At 31.1% G+C, this 18,921-nt stretch overlaps 1 protein-coding gene across 2 annotated transcripts; it reads right to left on the reverse strand.

Moving 5' to 3' along the window:
* Positions 1-11,565: 11,565 nt before the first annotated feature.
* Positions 11,566-16,286, reverse strand: LOC114175895 (GTPase ERA-like, chloroplastic). 2 transcript variants are annotated; one of them, XM_028060744.1, is made up of 10 exons: positions 15,871-16,286; positions 15,407-15,552; positions 14,276-14,416; positions 14,087-14,200; positions 13,850-13,975; positions 12,707-12,805; positions 12,504-12,605; positions 12,043-12,123; positions 11,745-11,879; positions 11,566-11,661 (listed from the first exon to the last, which is right to left on the reverse strand). In XM_028060744.1, the coding sequence occupies exons 1-9, from the start codon at positions 16,244-16,246 to the stop codon at positions 11,793-11,795; spliced, it is 1,272 nt and encodes a 423-aa protein (XP_027916545.1). In that variant the 5' UTR covers positions 16,247-16,286; the 3' UTR covers positions 11,566-11,661; positions 11,745-11,792. The 2 variants fall into 2 exon arrangements, with proteins under 2 accessions (XP_027916545.1, XP_027916544.1); XM_028060743.1 differs by having other exon boundaries at positions 11,566-11,879.
* Positions 16,287-18,921: the final 2,635 nt, after the last annotated feature.

Genomic DNA, 18,921 nt, shown 5'->3' on the forward strand with positions numbered 1-18,921 from the left:
AAATTTTAGTTTAATTTAGTCTAATATATGAATTTAGTATTTTTTAAATAAATTTTGATATATTTATTTTAAGTTTTAATGCATATATCATCGTAACATTTGAAAAATGCGTATGAAATATGAAATAAATTTAATAAAATTTGATTAAAATAAATAAATTCATGTAATTCTAAATATGTAAGACTAAATTAATCTAAATTTAAAAGAAAAAACTAATTTTAATTTTCACTTAAAATTAAAAGACATAAAATATATTTAATACAAAATCTAATTATTTTGATAACAAAAATATGTTGATTATATAGTGGTGATATCAATAAAAATATGTTGATTATACATAGGTGGATTTCATACTTTTTGGATGTTAGATTGTTAATGCGGAGTAACCAGAGCAATGACAGATTTTCAACAAATATTTAACGGGTGCAAATCTTTTTATATAAATGTATATATATTTTAGAATGTCAAAAATATAAAATATATTAAAATTAAAAAGATTAAATTATATATTAATTTATATAAATATAAAAAAATAAGGGGCTAATGGTCCGTTCTTGAATCGAAGTAAGTCTCGAATACAGCGAGAAAATACAAGAATGAAAGACTCTTTGATGCTTTAATCCGTAAGAAAATAAATATTTATATAATAATAATGAGTGCAGAGAATATGAAAGTGTAAGAAAGTACTTCATGCATATTCTATTGTATATATAAAAATATTAGACCCAAAATATCAACTTTAATAAACACATATCTGATCACAAAATTCCACCTAATTCACATAGTCTAAACAAAAGCCTACGTCACATGAACACAGTTTTTTTAACATAAATTACATAACTCAGACTAGAAAAAAGAAAGTTGTAAGTAATAATCTGATAAAAAAAAGTGCTAAACGGATAATAGATAGTAGGACCCAAAAAAAAAACGGTCAAGTTGGATTAGATAAACAGATAATATTAAATAAATAAAATTGAGTAAAAAGAATTATTATTTTATAGATATCTGATTTAAGTCGAATTTATATTTTAATATTTATAAATTTGTAAATATATTTTAAAATTTTAATTTAATTTGTAATATGATAATATTTTGTTAAAATTTGGTGACAAATTATATAAAATCATAGTTAAAATTATAAATATAATTTTTAAGTTAAAGCTAATTATATTTATGTAATTTATTCAAAATAAAAAAATATTAAAAAATTAATTTAATATAAATTTACAATCCAAAAAGCCTTATGGAACTAATTCGTAACTTAGTGATAAAATACAGATTTAGATTAACTTAATATATTAAATAGTCAAATATAAACTTTAAAATTAAATTCGAATTATATTAAGGGTCGAATAAGATGTAACCCTTCTCCTTCCTAATAGATAATAAGTTAAAATAAATATTTGGTCTCTTTCTGTGTGTTAATTTAGTTTGAATTTTTTTTTTCCAATTACGTTCTAATTTTCTAATTTTTTAATTTTCGTTAATTTTATTCAATTTGATTCATTTTTCTAACGTCGTTTAAATAATTAATGGTAATGAATATGATTGTCACATGTCACTCTTTGTAGATTTTTTAAATTTTTTTAAATTTTTTAAAAAATATTTACGTGTCAATCCAACAACGTGTCACGTGTTACCATCAATATTTAATATTCAATTTGGTCTCTATATTCATTATTTTTGTTCAATTTAGTTATATATTTTTTAAATGAACAATTTTTGTTTCCTTCCAAACTGAGACTAAATTTAATTTTTATATAAATGTTACAATGATGCTTTTATTAAAATTTATTTTTTTATTAAATATTTTTTTGTTTAGGGATACAATTATTTTAAAATTAGAACAAAAAATTTAAGGATGAGTAACAAATTTTTATTAAATATTTTTGGTTGAGGATTATAATTAATTTTAAATTAGAACAAATATTTTAAGGATGATGACTAATATTATTGATATAAAATTTAAGAGGTTAATATAATTATAACATTTATATAAAAATTAAATTTTGTTTCAATCTAGAGAGGAACGAAATTATTCTAATTTTAGAGAAATTGAGATTAAATTAAAAAAAAATATAAGGATCTAATTAAATATAGAATAATAACCGTGACAAATAACATACTCCTGAATTGACATGTGAATATTTTTTAACAATTATAAAAAAAATACAAAGTGAAATGTGGAAGTCATATTTATTATTATTAATTATTTAAATAATGCTAGAAGAAAAAAAATGAAATAAAATAAAATTAACAAAAATTATATATGATCCGAAAATAAAATAAAATATTAAGACTAAATTTATAGCAGTGAATGAAAATAGAGTAATCTAACCAAAATATAATTTAGAGTAGAATAGAGTTGGTAGTTTGTAGGTATAGTTTTGTTGTATTGGAGTTAGATGAGTGATGTGACTCTGAATGTCACCACTCATAATAATGCCGAAGAAGCCCAAGCGACCGACATGCATCTATGTTGGCCCTGCCCTGCAAATTTTCACTTCACTCACTTCAATCATCTTTCTGCATTTCTTCTAACTCTCTATTTAAACACTTTTCTTTTCATTTAAACAATTGGGATAAGAAATTAACGATCTCATATCATTCTTCAGTCGTTTTCAGAAATTTGGTTTTCTTATTTAATTTATGGACTTCTTATCTTCATAACTTGGTTTCTCAGACTTATTCTTTAAATGCACGAGTCCTTATAGCTGGATTCTTTTCTCTTTTTCTTTCTCCGAAAAGACTTCGGATTAAGATTTTTATCTTATCTAGAATCAAACTATATTTTTATATAAACATCATTTCAATACTTCCACAAATGCAAGTTTTAGATACCTTTAATTACATAATAAATTATTACTTTGACAACTCTATTGTTTTAGATAATTCAGTATATTTTGAAATTTTATTTATGTTAGTTATTGTAATTTTGATATAATATTTTATTATTAAAAAATAATTGTCTTCTAGTTATTTAAAAAGTGATTCTCAACATATAATTTTACCCAAAGAAATTCTCAGCTGAACAATTTAATCAACTCACTAATTACATGTATTCAGGGTTTATTAGGTTTTAAGCGGTGAAAAAAAAATTCTTAAATTAAAAGTTAAAATATTAAAAATGTACTACAAATAAATAAAATCTTCAAGTTATCCACGTGTCAACCGTACATTAACTAATTATCATTACATTTGATGCAGTGGTCTTTAGGTAAAAATATTTTATCACGCAAAAGTAAGTTATCAACTTAGTGAGAAAAAGTTACTTTCCCATTTCCAATTATGGAGTCATTAACAGATGTAATATTTTGCCATGTGCATGAAGATATGTTTATAATGTAACAACTTTTATACATCCTTATTTAACCAACTTACAATTGGGAGTAATGTTAAAGTTAATTAACGGCAATCAATGAGTTAAATGAAAAATTTTCATATAATTGCTTCTCTTATGTACGAGCGGTGGCAATGGACAAGAAAATATGCATGAGTTAATGGGTCAAGACTCAACTACGTGAAAGAATATATGAAATCAATTTTAATTCAAAATCTTAAAATAATATGTGTGTGGGTTCTTCTTTTTATATTGTTCATTATACTAATTTTTATTCAATATAAGACTTTACATTCCCCTAAACTCCAACAAGTTTGATTTCAAGTGTGAATCCTTTCATCTTGATATATGTTTCACATCCAACAAAAGCACAAAAGTATCTTTCACAATGAATTATCCAATCATACTTGTTAATTTGTTGCATGAGAAGTAACAAATAGAGATATATAAGAAATGAGTCATGAACCAACTATATAAAATAACATGACACCACTCTCAACTACAACCTTAAAATAATAGATTTTTTTAATCTTTCTTCTTATATACTGTTCATATTTCTATTTTTACCTAATGTGAGACTCCTACACACTTGATTACATTATCACATTGTTGTGTGGTTTTTTCATTGCACAAGAAGTTCCTTGCATAATTGAAACAACTAGTAGATTGGCAAGGACACACACACACACATAATTCTACCATGGCCAATGTTTTTACTTTTTTAATGTCTATTGCAAAATATAACATTGTTCGGGTGTTGAAATCAAGACATTGAAGGACAATATTGAGGTAAACATATTGAGGTAAACATAAAAATAATGATGTAAGGTAAGGATGTTGAGAACAAGATTAAGAGAAGGATGTGAAACATTGAACAAAAGGAAACACTAATGCATAATGGGTTTTTTACAACGCTCTATATGTCTCGGTTCACCTGCAAACGAGGCATATGAAGACACGGTGGCACTTTTGTAAATTTTTCAAACTTTGATGCCTCGGTTGTACTTAGAACTGAGACATAAACCCCCTAAATTTTTTTATTTTTCCCGCTGCATTGATATTTTTAAACTGGTGGTAGACTTTTATGTCTCGGGTCATATTTAACCGAGGCAGATAGATGTTTATGCCTCGGGTCTATTTTAATTGAGGCATATTTGATTGCTTTTCGAGTGGAATATGTCTCGGGTCACATATAACCGAGGCAGATAGATGTTTATGTCTCAGTTTAAAATCAATCGAGGCAATAAGCCTTCTTAGGGTTTAAAAGAAATCGCGCCACTGTTTATCTTCTTCGCGTGGAGCAGCGACAACTTTTTTTCTTCCATTTGCGAACGCCATTGTTGTAGAACGCAAAGGTTCCTTCTTCCACGTAGCTGCAGTTTCGTCTCACCACCACCGTCCGCCGTTGCACGACCCTCCTTCATCGCGCAGGCCTCGTCCATTGTTGTCGTCGTAGAGGTTGTGAAGCTGCCTCCATTGTCATCATTCAATCTTGCTTGTAGGTATGTGCTTCTCCTTTTTCAAATCGTAAAACTATCCTATGGGTTTCGAACATTGATGTGTGTGTCGAAGTCGTGATTTGGCTCACGGTGGTTAGCCGTGGGATGTTTCACGTTTTCCATTCAGATATGGTGGTGAAGAGAGGTTGTTCTACGTTGCTGACGAGATGAATGAAGGCGTCATGAAGTTGTTCTGGCGTGATGCGGTGGTCGAAGATGGTGGTGACGACACACTAGCGGCATTAAGGGTTTGAATGGTGGCTAGGGTTTCTGATTTGGGAAAAGGTTGAAGATGATGATGTGGCACACTATGGTTGGTGTATGTGTGTTTACAAGGATCATGGCTATGTGTGATGCTGTTATTGGGTCAGAAAATACTTTTTTTTTTAAATTTACGATGCATATTAGGCCTCGTTCCCTCTAGAACCGAGGCAGTAACCCTCGCATATGCCTCGGTTCATAACCGAGGCATAAACATATCTTTTTTACCTCGCTAGCATATGCCTCGAGTGTAAAACCGAAGCCAAAAAGCCAAAATAACCGCGACATAATCTCTTCCCTGCACTAGTGAAATCAAAATAAAAGGCAACATAGAAATTGAAGTGAAGAGAAGATAGAATGATAGAGAATTTAACAAGTGCATCGAGTAAGGGGTTCGCTAGACAAAATCGAAAAGATGGATATCACAAGATCGAATGGGTAGTTAACATGTGATAACTACTGTCAAATTGATGAGTCTTTAGAGATGAGGTTCCCTGGGGAGACAACCAACACATATGAGACTTGAGTCCAACCCACATAAAGGATTGATACTACTTCCGATCCAAAAGATTAAGGCAATGAGTTTAAAGGTCCTTAATCCTTATATGGTACTAAACTTTCTCATTTCTACCCAATGTGGGTTTTAGACTCGCACTTGAATTCCTAACAATTTCTCCCTCAAGGGTGAGTCCTTTCCACATTGGTACACTCCCCCTCAAGCGAAAATATTCCTAATAATGAGTACCCCTTTCATTTTGTCATTCATCTTAACGAGACATGTTTACCTGAACCCTTCGTTATGAAGACTTTCAATAAAAGGACCATATTGTACTCATATGAGCCGGTCACCAAGATTAACCATTGGGTCTAATACCACTTATGGGTCTTTAGAGAAGGTGTTCACTAAGGAGACAAACAACATATATGACGCTTGTGTCTAACCTACATAAGGGATTGACACCACTTCTAATAAAAAACCTTACGACAATAAATTTATAGGTCTTCATCCATATATGATGCTCAACTGTCTCATTTCTATTTAATGTGAGACTTAGACTCGCATTTGAATTCCTAAAAAAACATGAGCTCGGTAGGCATATCAGACATAACATGGTTTAACTGTCGTAAAAAATGAGAAATATAAGTAGATTATACAAATGTAAATATTGGGTGAGAATTGTGGTTACAATTTAAATAATATGAGAATGTCGTGTGAATAGGACAAATGGCAAATCCTGGGTCACCACACATTCTTAGTAATTTACATTTCTAATTTGACCACTTCAATCCATCTTTCTTCTCCATTTTTCTTTGCTACCATTTAATCTCCATACGTCATTCCACCTAAATATGAAAATACAAAATGAAAATATGATTATTGGAAAGAAATGCATGATTTTTCTACTGAAATTCATATTAAAAGAGAGTTCGGTGAGTTAAATATCTTTGTAAAATTAATCTCCAATAAAGTGGTTTGCATATAAATCTTGTCTTAATTGTGAAATATTAAAAATTAACACATTCTAATTTAAATTGAAAAACAGTAGTTTGTTAGTCCTGATTCAAAATCCACGTTATGTTGATTTGGTTCACCAAAGTTATATTGGACAAATATCGAATAAAAATGCAAGATAAAAAGGTTAACATGAAACAACTGTTGAAGATAAAAAGGTTAACATCAAAATGCAACGAGATATTTTACCTCTCTTAATTAATGTACTCATGAAAATATTTATAGGCTAAAATGGGTAAAAGTTGGGATCAAGCAATTCATTATAATTAACCAATGCACCATTAATGCATTAAAAATTTATTGTTTATTGATTAACATCATGTTGTTCGAAATATGTTGCAGTTTTGTAATGAAAGAAAATCACTAGACTTAGAAGTAGAGGACAAGTACGCATGAATCAAGTATTTTGTTAATGTTTATTACAGTTTAGTAGTTGATATAAGGTAGTATAGATTTTGGACATGATTACACTTTTAGATAATTATATATTGATTCAACATGTTTTTGGACATTAATTATGTTTCTAAGTAAATAGATATTGATTAAAAAAAATGTTGTGAGTAAGATTCTAAAAAATGACGTTTTAGAAATGATAGTGATTTAAAGATAGTGAGACTCGATTATTTTAATATTAATTTTTTTATAAATAGAATTGTTATAGACAAGTTTCGTTATTTTAAAACACATTATCCATCTAGAAACCACTTTTTTATAATTCCCTGGCTTCTCTCTAGGAGTTATGTCTCTCTGCTGGTTGTCTGATTGAAGCACCGAGACCGTGAGATTGATCCTCTCGACGAGCTCTTCAAGTTGGATCAATCAATTTCTTCTTTTGCGTAAGTTGAGTTTCCGTCATCTTTTTGGTCTATTTCTATTTTCTGTTGCATGTAAGCTCTCTTCCACTTGCATGCGACGTGTCTTGATTGTTCATGTGATGTTTCTATGTGCAGATAGAATATCCTATGGAGTTAGAGGCATTTGACGTGTATAGAGCTGTTTAAGCATGATAATAGGTAAGGGAAGTTAATTGCATTGTTTTAAGTTACATACATGTTTGAAATTACTCGTTACATTGTTGTACTATGATTTGATGGCATGATTGAGTTGTATGATAAAATTATGAAATATTGTATGATTGTAATGAGAAGTTGTGGTTTTATCTTAAGTTGTCGTATGATATGAGATATATGAAATTATGATATGTGGTTGAGTTCTGTTTATCTAGAATTGTTGATGTTTGTATTGTAATTAAGATAAATTGATATGGATGTTTTTGATAGACTTGAGTTTGATCTATGCTTGTTTGGCATTTGTGAAGGTCCAAAGAAAGTTTAGAAATGCCCTTGGGACTCTAGAATTATGCAAAAATTAGATTCTACAAAACTATGTAGACTCACTGAACGAGCATTTACTCGTTGGGCGACATTCCAAGTCAGGGGTTTACTGACTTTGAATTTGTTGGGTGAGGAAACACTCGTTGGGCAAACTTATTTGAAAAATTTTCCCTAAAGCTCTAGTGATAAACTTGCTGGGTGAGTAGTCTGTCGTTGGGCGAGAATGTACTTTTAGCCCAACGAGATGACATGTTCGCTGAGTGAATGGATCAATACCGAAATTGAATATTGGTTACTTTAAATTTGAAAGTTTTGAAATCTTTTGCGAACAATTGGTATATGATATGGATTAATGTGTGAGCACATGAGGTGGTGATGTTTAAAGAGTTTCAAGGGAATTCTTGGTGATGATATTTTTAGTGTATGTCTTGATATAAGAGATATCTAGATAGGAAAGTATCATGAACTCTGATAATTGTTCACACTCATATAGAGTAGAATGAATTATGTGGTGAGAATGGCAGGAGATCCTAATCTTGAGACGTATTGGGCTTAAGGCATAATGGCATTAACCTTGTGATTGGTTGGGTGATTACTCCTTTTGTCTAAAACCCTGCAGAGTTTAGAAACCATCACTGGTGTAGACTTCCTTAGAATTCTATATCAAGCGCATGATATGGATAATTAAGTCTATAGATAAGAGTCATGTTTCATAACATGTTTGTAAGTATTTAGCATGATTTAAATGTATATGTATTAATATCTCTTTTGCACATTACCTTACCCTTTTTTATCTTTCTGTCTTGTGTTGTTTGTCTTATTTTTGCAATGATCACCTATTCGATGATGGTTGCAGTTTCAAAGACACCTTTGGATGATGAAGAGCCATCTATTAGGTTAGTGGAATGCCTTAGTGAGAAGCTGTTGTAAGTGGTTAATATGTGTTTAGAGTTGAAGTCATTAGTTTTTAGTTGGTTTGTATAATTGATATATTTATATAGTCCTATCTTATGAAGACTGTATTATTATACTTTATACACTGATTTATCTGTTTTAAACACTAAAGTGAAATATCCTATTTTATTAGTTTTAAGATACTAAAATTGGAATGGTACATACCATTTATTTATAATTGTGTTTGTGAATTAAACTCTATGATATTTACTTTAATCTATGTTGAAGTAATGATAAAACAGAATAAATGTTCAAAAAAAAAAAAAGCATGCAACCACAATAGAGAGATTGTTTTATCTAAACTATATATATTATGATATGCTAAAGAGATAAGGATAAGAGGAAGATGAAAAGTGAAACGGCATGCAGCTCCATTGATGGTGGAAAATAGCTTAACCGGAATCTTAAGACAGAGAAGGGAAAAACCATGACAAAATTACGTTCAACTTTAGACAACGATCTTCAAAAGCGATTTTGTGTTGAAAAACAGAAGCTTATTTTGAGAAACAGATGCGACTTTCTGGCCTGGAAAGTGCAAAAGAGGGAAAGAGGAATATTTGTAAATGTTTTTAGAAGATACTATGCAGAGTTAATTAAACATTTCATCTAAAGTACACTACATTGATAGTTACATACATATTTCATTTTCCAAATCCTTCTGAATTCGAATAATCGATCCTGCGGTTTAAATGGCTTCTGCAAAAGGATGACATTGACCATTTTGTGACCAAAAATGGTGATTTGTTTCGATGGCATATTCTGTTTGCTGCTTTTGTTGTTTAAACTAAACTTATTATCGTGTTGTTCCCTATGGGACACCATTCTCTCTCCGCTTATTTCACGGACAAACCAAACATGTTTCTCGGTTTCACAGCCACACTACTTATCACCACAAACTTTAAAGAAAACGATTGAGCTATGTAGTCCATAGCCCATAGCCCATAGCCCATAGGTACAGACTTTGAAGTTGAGCCCGTGAATATGAGCAAGTGTAGCCTTAAAGTTCAAAAGAGTTGGCTTGTTCCCTATATATTCCTACTTCAGTTAAATCCTGCTTACAACAAAATTATAGATTAAAGCCCAATTTTACTTTAAGTATAACTAGTGCTTCAGTAGTTAGTTTTAACTACATAATACCTGCTATTTTTAGATTTTGTAAAATTTATTTGAGTTTCTCTATTCCTCTTGCATTTATAGAAACTTTTCTTTTATAGGGAAATATGATTGAGTAGAACTAATGTCATATACCTTTGTAATGTACTCATACTTCGTAAATCTGGAGGAGGTAAACATTATTAATTTATTCAATCTAAAGTTCAAGAAAGATTTGTTACACAAAGAAAAAAACAAAAACAAAAAAGTAAAATAATTTAATGAAGAAAAAAGAGGGATTCATTCAGGACTGCTGATATTTCCACTTCTATACTATTATTTGCTGTTCTTCTATGTTTGGTATTTAATGAAGAAGCAGAATAACTTTGAGAACTGTAGCACAAATATCCAAATAGAAGTCCCTTGCAAAATTTCAAAATTATTCCATCAGGTACCCTAGAGCAATGAGTCTTCGATGCCGAGTTCTTGATGGGCCGAGAAAGAACCTTTCTTATTCATTTGAAAACATTTTGACAGTATGAAAGACAGAGATAGAGTTAGAATGAAACTATTAATGCGTTTTCCGCTTTAATTAGCACCGTTTTTTTTTTTACTATATGGGTTTACATGGAAGACTAAGCATTACATAGATCAGAAGTGAAATTTATTTCATATTTAACGATTCCATTAAAATCTACGAACATGTCAAAACTAAAGTATAATAACCATTTATATATAATATCTAAAATATGAGAAAACTAAATAGTTAATTATTTATAATATATAATTATATTTTATTTTAAGATAAAATATAAAATCCATATGCTTCATTAAGTTATTACTTTAGTGAAGAATATTTTGTTCAACTCATACCTTAATTTTCTCCTGTTTTTTTCTTTTTCTTTTTATAATTATGAAAATAAGATGCGCGTGTTACAAATTCATCTTCTAGCACAACAAAAATATGGCAGAAACGATACAACCACTGATTTTGTAAACAATTAATTACATCAACCTTTCGATTTTGATTTCATCATTCGAATAATTTAGAAGCAATCACAAAAATTATCTACAATAAAGTTAGACAACTCTCTTAGCACGCATTGAAACCTTACATCAATTAAAGGTGAAACTAAATTAGAGTATATAAGTCAAAGCAAATCTCATTTTATAAATTGATTTTTGTAAAAATAAATTAAATTTAAATTCACCTTTTAATATCATAAATTTCTCAGAAAATGTATAAAAACCTCACGTCAGCATAGAATAGAATAGAAGTAAATTTTTTTATCTGTTTAAGAAAGTTTTGGATACTAAGACTATCATTAGACATCTCTTCAACTTTCATAACAATTTCAACTGTGTAACGCAGTTTACATAAACTATGTTCATACTTGAACAGCTAGAGTTCGTATTTTCCAAAATAGACGAACCATAACAATAGCTTTTCCTTAAAAATATTAGCATGATTGAAATAGATAGTAATATGTATAAGTAACACTGCTGCTACTCCCATTTCTACAATTCAGCGGAAAACAAAAAAAAAAATGTAAATGTGATAGGTGAAAGGAAAGAGAAGCTAATGTGAAAATTGCTTCCATATCTTAAATTTTCCATTCAAAATATTTTTAATTCACATTTTTACCAAATAGGGATCATTTGACAGGCCTACAAGTAACGGAAGAGGGTTAGTGTCAGCCAAAATCATATACAGTTCAAGTTTTTATGGCAACCGTGGGATCTAAACTTACATATTATACACGATGTCTGATGAACTTTTTTGTTTTGCCATCTTCACGTTATATAACACGTATCTGACCCCCATAACCATAGTGCTTTAGAAGCCCTTCATCTTGTCGCCAATTTTCTCTAACCTTTACTTCAATCTGTTCAGAGTTCAGACACCAGTATATATACAGAGTAAATATTCCAGTCTAGAGGGAAAATGTATGCCACACTACCACTTGAAAGCAAGGTTAAGTAGGAAAATATGCATGTCCAGATTCAAAATGAGTAGCATAGATAGAGAATAAAAAAATTGGCACACACCTCAAGATAAACTTTCTTCTGTAAAAAATCTTCAACATCAAGGCGAGCAGCCATTGCAAGCAGTTTCAAAGCCTTTCCTTCCTGATGTATTTGAGCAAAACATAGAAGTGGTTACTGCTCAGTTTACGATATTCATCAGCTAACTTCTCATTAAAAGGGGGGAAGAGGCATCTTTAGCAGTATTTTTTATTTTTGCCAAAATAAAGACAATTTCTAAGATTAGAGATGAACAAAAAATATCAGGACTCTAAGATTACTTTCAGTTGCAATGCATGTCCAGGGTCACCATCAAGACAGATGAAAATTCTTTTAGCAACAAAGTTATCAAATTCAGTGTTAGGGAGTACACAAAAGCCAGAGAAGCAGTAATAACATTGGCATGTTGCTGTGACTCTATGACTGTACAAACAAATTCCATAGTTTCACAAATAATCCACTGAATTCTGGTACAAGTGACATACTTTTCCAATAATGATAATCTTCTGCGAGTTTTTCTCAACCAAAATCTCTACTTGTATGTAATCTTTTGCATTTGGCCGAGCTTTGTAGTTTACAACATTTACCTGAAAGAATTGGATATAAGAAAATATTTGCAAATATTTAGTTATTCTTTCAATTTGAGAGCGGAAGGTGGGCTATATCAAATAAAAATGAAGATGGTTACCTGACATGCGTATGGAATTTCATTTCGGTACTGTATAAAAATCTTTTCTCTAACAATTTCAGCCACAAAAAATCTTTCTGGATGCTCACTGACTATATCCTGTAAATTCAGGCACGTTAAGGCAGCATAGAACATGAAAGAAACAAGTAGGCAGAAGAAATGGCAAAGGGGTATATTCGGGTTATTATTGTATCCAAAGTTTCTAATAGCATGCTATAGTGATAGCAGATGAGATCTGCATTACAATATACCAGTGCATGAAATCTGTACAGAGCAGGAGGAAATATCATACACTATTTGTAATACTTGAACAATATTGATGGGGTGGTATCTACACGATTCGCGATTTCGTGGTGCATTACAGCTTAGATTGTTCACACAGGAGGTTGATGACACTTGTATATGACATATATCATCTAAATGCCTTATTTTCCAGTTCTTAGGATACTGAAATCATTCAGAGATAATGTGTAATTAGTTACACATTAGTTGGGAGAAAGTACTAACAACCTTGTCCATACCATATTGACAGGATAATCACAATGGGATTGCTGGATCGAAGGTCACAAAATTAATTAGGATGCATGTGCTAAGCTTCAAATTGATACTATGAGTTCTCAAGTAGGATCAATATAATGTTTGACCTGTCATGGAGGAATCACTTTATTTTCTCTATAACACATCTTTATACAACAAGAAAAATTAACATGATTCATGACAACATTGTAGCATCATAGGATCTGTATAGCTGACCCCACATCACTGGGAAAAGGCTCAGCTACTTGTTTGTTTGACTGTCATTATATAAAAATTAAAATTAACGGGAGCTGTTATAAATCAAGTAAAATAATGTGTATCTGCGACTGTAGTGGATATTTATATACAGCCTAGTTCACTTCAATGACCTTAAACATAAACCTTAGGCAACTACTGCTTTTTATTTCAGTTTAAACAGAAAATGAAAACTCTATTATCAAATACATTTAATCTTTCTGTAGTCAGGTGTGGAGTAGCAGAAGAAATTATTATTTTGTGGTTTAGTTTAATGGGCTACACTTTTTTATCTCAAACTGTGAAATGAAACAGTGAGATAGAAAACATGAAATTTGAATGAGGAAAACAAAATTCTGACTTTTGACATGCCTTTGGATAATAAGCTGGTCCATTGGGAATCTTTGACAGTATCCAGTCCTTTACATCTTCAACTCCCTGACCATATTTTGCACTAACAGGTATAACCTCATCAACATCCGTAAATTTCTCATACCACTGCAAGGAATTTGAAATAATTAGGACATAAACTTTTAGAAAAATAAACATGCCAAAACCAGTGAATTAACTAATACATGTGAATATAAATACTAACTATTTTGTTCCAACCTCAAGTTTCTTTGCAAGTTCGCCAGGTTTAACAAGATCCTTCTTGTTTATAATCAATAGAGTGGGTGGTTTATCTTTGAGGTCTCCTACTCCTTCTTCCAACAATCCATCAATCTAGAGATAGGAAACAATTTGGAAAAACAGGAAAGAAAATAAAACTAAAACATTCTTGTAAAGGAAGATCCCTACTTTTTCAGGAGCTTTACGTGCGTCCACAAGAACCAATACACAGTCAGCATTAACTGCTGCACTGCGAACATTTTTCATCATCATTGAGTCTAACATGTGCATTTCCTTCTGTAGAACACCAGGTGTGTCATAAAGTATCATCTGCAACAGATTCTAAGGTCAGAAAAATGCAAAATATAAATTCAGGAGTACATCCACTAAGTTTGGAAATTCAGTATTAACATGACTCAGAAAAATAACATATCCTTACCTTGTACACAATGTTGAACTTGTGCTTTAGTATAATGTTAAAAGAGAACAGTTTATTAATTTCAATTAACCCCACCTCATTTAATTTCAGTTTAACAGTTGAAATGCCAATATGAGAGATCATTTAACTCTAAAAAAGGCACTAGGATTAGAATGTTGTTGCTCGTTACTTAATCTAAAGCTAGGATGACAAATATCCACAAAAACTAGCATTTGTAATTGAATGTCTCTTTTCTAGTTTATGATTTAACTAAGAATTGAAGTTCCCACAATAAGAAGCCAATGACACTCTTTGAAATATGGACAGCATTGAGCATGATATATGAAGTGAAGTGCACTCTGATTTTGGAATGAAATAAATCGTCAACTAAAAAATATGCTCCAAATTGTGTGTTTGGGTGACCGTTTGCAAAACTGATTTTGGAACGAAGTGGTGTGTGTGGGCGTTTTAATTCTAAAAGCAAGTTAATAGTAAAATACAATATAGAATGTTGGATTCCATGTCTTTATTCAACACAAAAGCTGATAGAGTGTTGGATTCCATTAAAGGACGTGCATATGTACTTATTTCAACGCCAATTCTGGTAAACACAAGGTTGCTTCACACATGACATGATGTGTTATTGAATTCAATCTAAACGCAATAGCTAATGTTGCTTCATTTCAAAATCAATTTTGGAACTAGAATCAGTTAACCAGTATTTAAATGTGGTTTTGAATTGTCCACCCTGAACCCCCAAACAAGTATTACCACATTTAAGAAATAACAAAAACAGGGATAACAACTTTTACCGCCCACGCACCACATGAGGAACAAGAAACCAACAAGACAAGCTGACAAAACCAAACAGACGAATTAAGAATCAACAATAAGATTAAAACCTGGTAATCCGTGCCAGAACAAATACACAGAATTCGATGCCGGGTTGTTTGAGGTTTATCAGTAACTATTGACAACTTTTGACCAAGCATTTGGTTCGCCAGTGTACTCTTCCCGACATTTGGCTTCCCAAGTAACGCCACATATCCTGCATTTGAAGAAATGTAAAAGCATGAACCAACTCTAACGCCACATATCCGGAATTTTAGATTTTCAAACATGTTTCTGAACCCCGTCCAAACATACTTCTTTTGACGCACTCTCTATCACGGTTGAAACTTATTGGAAGCTATATCAATTTCAATAAGTCCAGGTTATCACTCAACCAGTCTCTCCTAACTTAGTAAATTTCACTTAATTTTAACCGAATATCCTATGTTAAGAGTGTATCAGAGAGATTCTTGATGAAACCCCTCTCTGAACGAAATAAAATAAATTAAAAAAAAAACTAAGGCGAAACACTAACCGCTCCGGTGGTCAGGGCCGGTATCGAAGTCGAGCTCCTCGGTCTCGTAATCGTCGAGCAAGGCCATGTTCCGGTCGGGCTTGTCGCTGAGGGACAAGAAAGACGAGTCTTCATCGTCCAAATACGAATCTTGTTCTTCTTCTGCTGCTTCCTTTAATTGTAGTTGCAACTCTTCTTCGCCGACCCAGAGCTGGTCTTGTTTGGCGTGGAATGCTTGGAAGCGACGGTGTCTGGTTCTGGAAGAGAGGTGGGAGAGGGATTCGGTGCGGCTCCGGTGGAAGGTAGCGAAGGCGCAAACGGGAAAGAGAGAGTGTTGAAGTTGAAAGAGGAAGTGTTGCGTGGGAACAGTTGCAGTTGAAGAAGCCAGCTTCTCCATTGCCAATGCCTCTGCTCCGCTCCGCAACTTCTTTTTATCCAACTTAGAGGATAAATTAACTATTAACCATTTTTTTCGACGACGTCGTTTTCGTTGGTGTTATATTATATTACCAAATATGTAGAATTTTTTAAATATCAAAATAGTGTTTTACTATGTCTTGTAAAAAATAGTATATTATAGGAGGTACCGAACAAGTCCCCAGTTGTGGGGTTCCGTCACGGTTTTGTTGGTGTTATAAAAAATAATATGTCTTATCAATGTTTTAGTTAGTGTTGGAGTTTCGTTACAATTTTATCTTTAAAAAGCGTCTCGAAAGGTGGAGGGAGATAGGAATATTTAAACTTCGATTTATCTCAACTCCTAAATGATATTGGACTTATTGGGTGTACCAAAATAGTTACCTTCAACTTCCACTTCTTCATCACACTCATTCATCACTCTCACCCTCCTCCATTTGATGACCACGTAACTTTTAGACTTAATTAGTACATTAGTAATATATTTAAGATAAATATTCAATACTTTTTATATAATTGAGTACTAATTTTGTTTAAAATAATGTAATGTTGGTATTTTTATTAAATTGACATTAATGTCTTTTTTTTTTAATGTTCGGAATCTTAAATTTAATTTTATTTATTTATTTATTTTGTTATTTTGTTCATCTCTTCATCTCTTTCATCCTTCTCCTTCACACCACCCATGTATTTCCTTACTCTTGATCTTCTCTTGTACCACCTCTCCATCTCCTTCCTCTTCCTTTCTCACACTACAAGAGATGGCAATTCGGGATGGTCGTTCGCATAAAAAAACGCAGAATGGACTAACTCGTTAGCTCATTTACAAAATTAAATAATCTCCTTTTTCAATTCTCACACCTCATTCATCACGTTAAATTTGTAAGTTCATGTTTTATTATTATTATTATTATTATTATGTATAATCATTGTATATAAGATAATGATTTTAGTTTTCGAATATGGAATATTTTTTTATGCATTTTTATGTTAACAAATGTGTACCTCATTGTTATTGTTTCTTGTCTTTGATTATTTAGACTAATTTGAATTATTTCAATAGAAAATGAATATCAATTATTATGAAAAAAAAATTATTTTACTCATTAGAAAAAGTTATTTATTTTGCTTATCACAAATGTGAGCCAATTCACGGGTCGGGATAGAAAAGTAAACCTATTTTTTAATTGCGGGGCGGGTCAGCTCGACCCGCACTTTATAGGCCAAGGCACAGGACGGATCAAAACGGGTCAGACTGACTTGTTTTGCCATCCCTAAACACCACCACCAACTCCAATACCAACGACCAATTCCAAAAATTAATATAGTTACTCTTAGTGAGTGTCCAAAAGATATTTTCAAGAACAATATCATATACATTTTTTATATCATGCCAAATAGACAACTAATTAAAGAACATATATTTTATACTTAGACTTAAGAAATTGGACACATGAGTTCAACCTAAGTCATGTTTTCACAAGCAAACTCTTAAGCTAAACATAGTAGATAAACTTTATTTTTCAGTTAAATATTAGTAACATACAAACCACTATTCCCCTTATAACCACGTAAGATAAACCTAGTCATTGTTTATGTTTATCTAGAGTCCAAATAAAATTTTGAATTGATTGTATCACCTCAATAAGGAGCTTGATGGGTCATTTATAAACCTATAAGCTATAAAAACACATGCCAACAATCACCAAACCAAATTTTATTCATCGTACTAATAAACTTTTCTTTCCAATAAGCAAGTTTATTAACCAAAGGCTGAAACACAATGTCTTAGGAGCTCCGAAAAAATGGAATACACAAATAAATAAAAGGAAGAGATCCTTAACTATAAAAGAGAAACCTCTTAAGACATCTAACAAATGAATAAGAAGCATCAACAATGTAAAATTGACTTGTAGAATAAGTATGTAAGAAAAATGTCCAATATTGCACATTCTAATAGTATCTCCTCTACAAAAAGAAAAATATCATCAACATAGATATGAGAAAGAAATTTCATCCTTGGACCAACAATCAGAAAGATAAACTTCTTAGAAATAAGATATAAAATACACCTACTCAAAATCTCCTTAAATAAACAAAAACAAAGGAGAACAAGTATTTTTTCTAAAAATTGAAGTAATCAAAATAAAATTATCTAACAAAACACATATCAAGTATGTTGATGTAACGAGCAAACTTGGACTCACTTTTAATGAAAAAATAAAGATTTAATTACACTTTTCATAAGCAAATAATAAATATTTGAATTGCATTTTGAAGTAGTTATTTTAGATAAAGCGAATGAATAAAGAGAAGAGGTAGCAACAACTTTCTAGTACATTTTCTATTATTAATTAAAAATCATTTATAACAAAAATAAGCAATACAATTTATTAAACAAGTAAAACCTGAATTTATTTAAGAGAATACTTAAGAACACCGTTTTACAAAATGCAACATTTCTCGGGGTTTAGGTTTTTCCTCACAAATTTAACTTCAGACTAACGACAGCCACTCTTATTTTTAATCTTACCAAAATTAAGAAAGACTTTTCTCCCAAGTAAAAATATATCCAACAAGTAACAAACATACACATAAATATATAAGCAGCACCCACATTCAGTATAATGCAATCTGCTACATAAACAAAGTCAA

This window comes from Vigna unguiculata, chromosome 3 (assembly GCF_004118075.2).
Source record: "Vigna unguiculata cultivar IT97K-499-35 chromosome 3, ASM411807v1, whole genome shotgun sequence".
Lineage (NCBI taxonomy): Eukaryota > Viridiplantae > Streptophyta > Magnoliopsida > Fabales > Fabaceae > Vigna > Vigna unguiculata.